The sequence below is a fragment of the Myotis davidii genome, unplaced genomic scaffold (assembly GCF_000327345.1).
Source record: "Myotis davidii unplaced genomic scaffold, ASM32734v1 scaffold226, whole genome shotgun sequence".
Classification (NCBI taxonomy): Eukaryota; Metazoa; Chordata; class Mammalia; order Chiroptera; family Vespertilionidae; genus Myotis; species Myotis davidii.
In genome coordinates, this window is record NW_006297224.1 from 3,744,005 (window position 1) to 3,751,782 (window position 7,778).

Sequence of the window (7,778 nt, forward strand, 5' to 3'; positions counted from 1 at the left end):
CAAAGGTTAGGGCGTTTCCTATCTCCATTCCAGGGAGTAAAGATTATGTAGCTTAAGCATGATTGTTCATAGTTAAAGAGATTAATTACCCACCTGGCACTTAGTGAAGGGGTTATATTCCCTCCCTAACTTCAGGGGAAAATCCCTACCTGGGGAAACAACCTTTCTCGGAGAGGTGACCTTGGTTAAAACACATAGTGCCAAGAAAGTGAGCAAATATATTAAGAACAGTATGCCATATATGCCAGGTACCTTGAAACAGCAAGGATGGACCGGCTCCCGGCAATATTATACCAAAGTAATTTTCATGTGCCCCCAAATTTTAGTAATACAGGGCAGGAGAAAGAGAACAGGGTATACTTTCTACTATCCAGAATTCCTTCTATTTTATCTTGATCTTTAGATTTTGCCATATGTGCCTTTCTTTTATTAGTTTAAGGTGTACAACATAATGATCTCATAGCAAAATGATTATCACAATACACTTAGTTAATTTCCATCACTTCACATAGTTACAATTTTTCTTGTGATGAGAAATTTAAAGAGCTTTTAACTTTCAAATATGCAATACAGTATTGTTAACTATAATCATTATGCTGTACTTTTTAAAATATATTTTGATTTATTTCAGAGAGAAGGGAGAGGGAGAGAGATATAGCATGATGGGAGAGAATCATTGAATGGCTGCCACCCCCATGCTCCCTATTGGGTATAGAGTTCACAAACTAGGCATGTGCCTGATTGGGAATTGAACCGTGACCTCCTGGTTCATGGGTCGATGCTCAACCACTGAACCACATTATGCTATACTTTTGATTAATCTTGCCTCATTTCAATTCAATAAATATTAATTCATTGAATTGTTTATGAAAGACCAGGCACTGTGCTGGAAGCTGGGGAGATGTCAAGAATGGCAAGAACACAGACTTTGCCATTCAGTGGGGAAGATGTAAACATGAAATTCCTTGCCTATTGCATTTCCCCAACTCACTTTTTGTCTGAAGTAGTTTCCCCATCTATGCTGGCTAAAGATTCATTTTTGGTATCTCAACTAATTTGGAGGAACTAGAGATTAGAACCACACAAGTATGTCTTGGATACAATGAATAATTATTATAATATTTATTAACATTTTTGAACTACTGAATTGAAATTAGAGGGGTAAAACATTTTTATAATGAATAACCTATTTCACAGTGAGAAGATTTCATGGCTGTTTAAAAATCACTGCAGCTATATTAGCAATCATATAGATTTCCATCCACTCACCCCCACAATTCCCTGATAGGTTGCAGGAGGCCTCAGGAAAGTTTTCATCAGTTGAGTGGGACTCACCAGAATGAGGCCGTGGGGGATGTACACTGGCACTTTTTGGGGCTGGTGAGACTCGTCTGACTGGGATCTCCAGGGCTGCAGTGCTGGGTGGGTGACTGCATTTGGCAAATGGTATATTGTCCGTCGTCTCTAAGTGGTTGAACTGGTCAACATCCCACAATGAGTTCTCATCATCCTTCACAGTACAGATAGGAATGTTATTCAAGCCTAAGTAGTAAGGACAAGAAGACCAAACCACCAATTAGATTTGGGACAGGTGTTTTTTGAGTGATCAGCAATATCCCACCCAATTAGATGTTCTTAAATGTGCATAATTTGTATGAACCACTGTGAGTCTGAAAATCAGTGTAGCAAATTATATTTGCAATACATGCTTCCTTGAAATAGCCTGCCATCTTGTTAGCCTGAGAACCAGATCCACATCTTTGATCTTGATCTGAGTCAAGTGGGGTAGGTCTGCCTCTATTCCAGACAGACTTCTCATTTCCCAAGTTTTGATAATGACTAGGAGAGATTATGTTAGCCCTCTTCATGGACACCAGATTGAGATTTTTTGAAAGCATCTAGAATGCCTCAATGTAGAAAGGCATCCTAAAAGACATACATTGGCTCTTCTTTTGTACTGGCAGATGGTGAAAAGCTGTTGGAGTTAGGAATAGGAGGCAGGGTAAGGTAGATTGTGAGGGAAGGAAGGAAGGTAAATGTGGTACAAAACCTCCTTTCTCATGTCAGAGTTCTGGGTTCATTCCCTCTGCTGTAATAGCTATTTGCTTTTGGCTCAATTATTGATTTATAGACAGGCCGTCTTTTCAGTACAATACTATGTCATGTATGTCGAATTGGACAGCTTAGGGAATGGGGACATGCAGGGCATTGCTCTATGTTAATCGGTGAATTATAAGAGATGGTGGTAGATGGTTGCTTTGTTTCACAGGAAGGGTCTCAATAGTGGTTTCATATTTGCCATTCTTCTGAATTTCCCTCTGGTACAATAGGTCCACACCATTCTTATCTATCTGCTCAAATGACATCAAAAAGGTCTTTGCTGACAATACAGCCCATTACACTCTATCTCCCATTGCTCTTTTATTTTTCCCATAGCATTTGTCACCTGTCCTATCTGTTTGCACATTACTAGGCTGAGCTGCCCCAGAATAGAAACTATGTGAAGCATGGATTTTTGTTTCATTTTCTGCCCTATTTCCAGTATCTAGAATGGTGCCTGGCACAAAGTAGGTGCTTTATGATTATTTGCTAATAATGAATGGATAACATAGCCAAATGCAAAGCTTTGATTTAAGCTAATACTTTGAACTTTACTTATAGTAACTTGTTCCAAATAGAAGTGAGAATACAATTTTCGAAGGTAGCATTACTTCTTATCATTTTACTTTAAACACCTGGGTTTAGTGATTGATCCAGATGCATAGTGAAAAATTGTTTATCAAATGAAGCATATAACATTCACAAAGAGACAATTAATGTAAAATATCCTATTTTCTGTCTACCTCCTTTAATTATAAAAGATGTGTGTGTGTGTGTGTGTGTGCATGTGCCTTTCCCCCCTCCATCCCTACCTTTTTTCAACTTTGTTTTTCTTGTTCATTCATACATTTTTTTTTCATTTTTTATAAAGAACTTAGATTCCATCTTTCTAACCAAGAGTTAGGAAAGGAGTTAGGAATAGGAGGCAGGGTAAGGTAGGGTAAGGTAGATTGTGAGGGAAGGAAGGAATCAAAATGTGTAAAGTGTCAAATGGACTGTCATTAAAGTGGTATCAGAGTCAAATGGGACAATATTAAATGATTTAAAGCTAGTCACAGAAATATGAAATTCAATCCAGCAGTGAAGGAGGTTAGCAGCAATTTTGGTGGGAGTTTCATTTACTTCCTTGAATATACAGGAGAATTAGGTAGTAGAATCTTGGGCCCAAGAAAGACCAGCTGCCCCTTGAGGGAGTCAAGTTTCTATACCACCCTATTTTCTTTTAGAGGCATTGTCTTGGATCACATTTCCTGGAAATAGAAGCTGGGATGGAGAGTTGTGAAGAAAATTTATTGGGGAGTGTTCTTGGGAACATATATAAGGAGGCCAGTGAAGCAAGATTGGGCAAAAGTTGAACTGCAATACAGATACCATCGAGGCCTCAGTCAGTTCCACAAGAAGCAGTTGATGGCTCTGGGGAGGTGCCTCAACTCAAGGCAAAGGGGTCAGGCCTTTCTAACTCCTATCAACCTCTCATTGGTCAAACTTCCATTGTGCATGAGAGCTCCCTTGAGCTGCGAGCAATTCCCAGAGAGGGGCTCAGTATAAGCCATCAGTAGTTGACACACCTGGCAGGTGGGTAGCTGGGTGCCTTGGTCCTAAAGCCATGACCTAGGTAGGTGGTTGGTGCACTATAGCATGTACTACAGTAACTGTTGAAGCTTGTGACTAAATACAGGGTGTCCCAAAAAATGTATACATATGTTAACAGCTGATCGCTCAGTTTTGAAAACGAATTGCCTTTATAATTATTCAGAGAGTGTGTATACATTTTGGGAGCACAAAATGTATTTGATTTGATTAGTATCAAATATCTTCCACTAAACTGTGAGCTCCTTGAAAATAGGAGGTGTGTTTGTTTTGCTCACCATCATTTCATTTTCTCAAGGAGTGGCTGCCACATGGAGGTGCTAAATTCTTGTTGAAGGAAAGGAGGGAGTCTTAATAACACCCAAATATTTTGTAGAGCCACTGACATATTTTAAACATAATTTAGAGCTACCTCAGCCATCCAGTAGTTGTGTGTCCTTGAGCAAATGATTTCATTAAAAAATCATTTGTGCAGCTGTATGGTACAAGTAGAAGTCCAGCAAGCCTCACCTGAGGTTGGGAGATCAGTTAAAAGACCCAACTCCCTCATCCAAGTAAGAAGGTATGAGGGGGATGGGCCAGGGCAGAGAGCAGCACAGAGAAAATTAAGACAGAACTTGAGGGTAGAGCAAGAGGAAAGCCCAGATGAGAAGCACAGAATTCCTAAAGGAGATTAGGAAAGTGAAGGCCAAGGGAAAGCAAACACATGTTAAAATAAAGAAGTCATAATGTCCTAGGAATCTATTATCTTGGCAAAAACTGAGGACATGGTCTTTAGCAACCCACATGAGAAAAACATTGCATTTTAATCGCAACTTCCTTCTTCTATGAAGGCAAATACTACTAAGTATTTAACTGAATATAATTTTTTTTCTGGTTTTAAATGCTTGAAAGTACTGGATATATCCCCTCCCCTTTTTTTACATTCTTCCTTGAATTATCATGTCTATACCGTAATAAAAAACTGCTGGCAAGGGACTGACATTTATGTCTTCAAATACCCTACAATGTCTACCACGAAGCCTTGCTCATAATCATATATGTTCACAGAAATATATGTTCAACTGAATAAAAAATTTTCTTTGGAAATCTTTTGAGGCTATATCTACTAATTCTAGAAAACATAACTGGAATTAAAATGAAAGAGAAGAGCAGTCGGTTCAATTTCAAAGAGCAAAATTCGAGGTGCCCATGAAGCATCCAGTGTTTCACATGTAGGTCAAGTGGACAGTTAAATATAAAGGTCTAAAGTTTAGAAGAGGAGTCTGAGTCTAGGATACACATTTGAAAGTATTTGCCCTACAGAGAGTATTTGAAACTTGTGAATGGGTAAATTTGACAAGGCTCTTAGTAAATTAGAGAGAGAAAATGGTCAATGACTGCACTGTGGAGGAACTCCAACATTTACTGCAGAATCAGCAAAAATAAAAGCCGGGAAGGAGAAACCATAGAGTTAGGAGAAAAATAAATGCACAGCAAAAGAAACCATCAACAAAACAACAAGAAGGCCCACTGCATGAGAGAACATATATGTGCCAATGTTATCTTCAATAAGGATTTAATCTCCAAGATTTATAGGGAACTCATACAACTTAACAATTTTCATCTCCAAGTTTAAAAAAAGAGACCAGTCCTTTTGCAATTTTTTTTTTTTACTTTTCCCTCAGGGAGAACAATCTGTTTCCTTCTGAATTTCTGTTACCCTGTTTTTTACCCTTCTCTTATAGTGTTTTGAAGTTATAAAGCACTATTTCCATTACATAAGTCTGCTTAAACATAGATAATGTGGTATAGACCTTTAACTTCAAACACCTACACAAGTAGAACAAAAAGATGCAGGTCACAGGCAATAAATTTTGATATTTTGCTTGAATTAGAAAAAAAAATCTGTGTTAGATAATTTAAAATAAAGGAAAGCTTTTGTTCAACAAAATGGCCAAGGAATATTAAATGTCACAATTAAGATGATAGTCTCAAGATAAGTAAATTGTGTAAACCACAAAGATGCTAAATTAATTTTACATTTTATAATGTGTATTGGAGAAATACTACATCCAGAAATTGAAGAGTCTCTAAATATATCTAAACATATTAACTAGGCTTGAAATATTCTGTGAATTGCACATTTAATTTTGGCAGAGTAATAATTTTAAAAGGAAAAAAATGAGTGTTGATACACACTGGTAAAACATATAGAACTAGTACCCATCAGAAATTGAGTGGATTAAAAAACAGTAGTACATCTACACAGTGGAATATCATGCTGCTGTAATAAAGAAGGAACTCATCATTTGCAACAGCATGGATGGACATGAAGAGCATTATGCTAAGTGAAATCAGCCAGTCAGAGAAAGATAAATATCACATGATCTCATTCATTTGTGGAATATAATGAACAATATAAACTGATGAACAAAAATAGATCCAGAGACAGAAAAACATTGAACAGACTGTCAAACCTCAGAGGGAAGGCAGGGGAGGGAAGGAGTTGGGGAAGAGGGCTTAGGAGATCCACCAAAGAACTTGTATGCATGCACATAAGTATATCCAATGTACACAGACACTAGCCGGGTGAGGGCATGTGCTGGGGCGTGGGAGTGGCTGAAGAGAGGTCAATGGGGGGAAAGGAGATGCATGTAATACTTTAATCAGTAAAGAATTAAATAAATAAATGGTGTTACAGGAACTAAATCTTAAAATGTGAAAGAAAGAGAGGGAAAGATGGGAGGAGAAAAAGATGAAGGAATGGAGGGAGGGAGGAAGAAAGGACGGAAAGAAGAAAGGAAGAAGGGAGGCAGGGAAGAAGAGAGAAGTGGGGTGGGTAAAACGTGCTTCTTCCGGGCTGGTATTTAGCATGCAGATGCTAGCATGGCTGCGCAAGTTGTTAAAATATTGAAATAATCTTATACCATTTGGCCATTGCTTCCCTGAACTCCCTAAGTGGCCGCTTTCCTAATAATGGGGTAATCCAAGCATGAAGACCTGGCACAGGGGGTGCCACCAGCCTCTGCTTTAGCTCCAGTCCTGGCATCTGATCGCCATAGTCAGTGCCTGTGCCTCAGCAGGGGTTCGATGCTTTGAACAGCACCTCTGTGTTTACCCACCTGAATCCCCAAGTAGCCTGTGTAGAGAAAAGACACATTCTAGGACCTGAGTCACCTTACCTTTGATGTGGCAGACCCTTCTGGGATGAGGGGTATGCCTGACTAGATAACAACTTCCATTTCTAGCCATACTATGGCTGCTTTTGCTCTCAAACTGAGGAGTAGACGCTGAGGATTTGAGGCTCATGTTCACGGAGGGTTGGTTTCTCCCTCTCCACTGTTGCCACAAAATGCCTTGGGGTCTACCTTAGCCTGGCTTCCACTTCCAGAGGTGCTCATACCCTGAAATCACAGAATGACAATCGTTCCGTCAAGGGGTTCATGACATTTTCTTACACAGCAATTATTTCTCCACCTTCTTTGCACTAAATTATATCTCATTTCAAAGCAATGTGAAGCTATTCTGCTTTCGGACCACATTTTTTGTAAACTTTGAAATCAATCGTTTCATGGGTGGAACAGAAAAATTTTCTCCTGGAAAAATCAAAACATTTGAGAGAAACTTAGAGTATATTCTATATTGAATTGCATTTAAGGTCACTTGGTTGACTTTCCAACATAAAAATAGATAACATGGTTATTATCAATTTTAATATAGTAAATTAAAATAATAATTTTAAAATACAATACCCATGAAAGTGCTTTACATTAAATTAACTTTAAATAAGGACCTTTCCTATTGTACTTTAATAAAATCTGCATCTTAAATTTGTGTCATCTTCTGAGAAGATGGTAAAATCTGAAGAAGAAGAAAAGTCCAATAGCAAAAGAATGATATGACATTTACAAACTGCAGAACCTTTGGCATGTTGTTCCTTGCAGTATTCAGTACTATTTAATGATATTCCCTCACTCACTCAGCAATCATTTATTAGGCACATACAGTGCCATAGTCCTAAGGGATAAAAGGTAATGTTAAGGCTCTTGGGGAATTCACAATCATTTGGGAAAGGAAATTTCTGGATTAGGAACCTAAGAAAGAGT

General features: G+C 38.3%; 1 protein-coding gene across 1 annotated transcript in view; it reads right to left on the reverse strand.

Moving 5' to 3' along the window:
* Nucleotides 1-7,128, reverse strand: part of LOC102756896 (chromosome unknown open reading frame, human C4orf17) — a 26,550-nt gene extending 19,422 nt beyond the window's left edge. The window contains exons 1-2 of the mRNA XM_006773026.2: nucleotides 6,855-7,128; nucleotides 1,336-1,542 (exon numbers count right to left, since the gene is read on the reverse strand). Of these exons, the coding sequence (XP_006773089.1) occupies nucleotides 1,336-1,542; nucleotides 6,855-6,981 (334 nt within the window). The 5' untranslated portion in view covers nucleotides 6,982-7,128. The remainder of the gene's footprint in view (nucleotides 1-1,335; nucleotides 1,543-6,854) is intronic.
* Nucleotides 7,129-7,778: the final 650 nt, after the last annotated feature.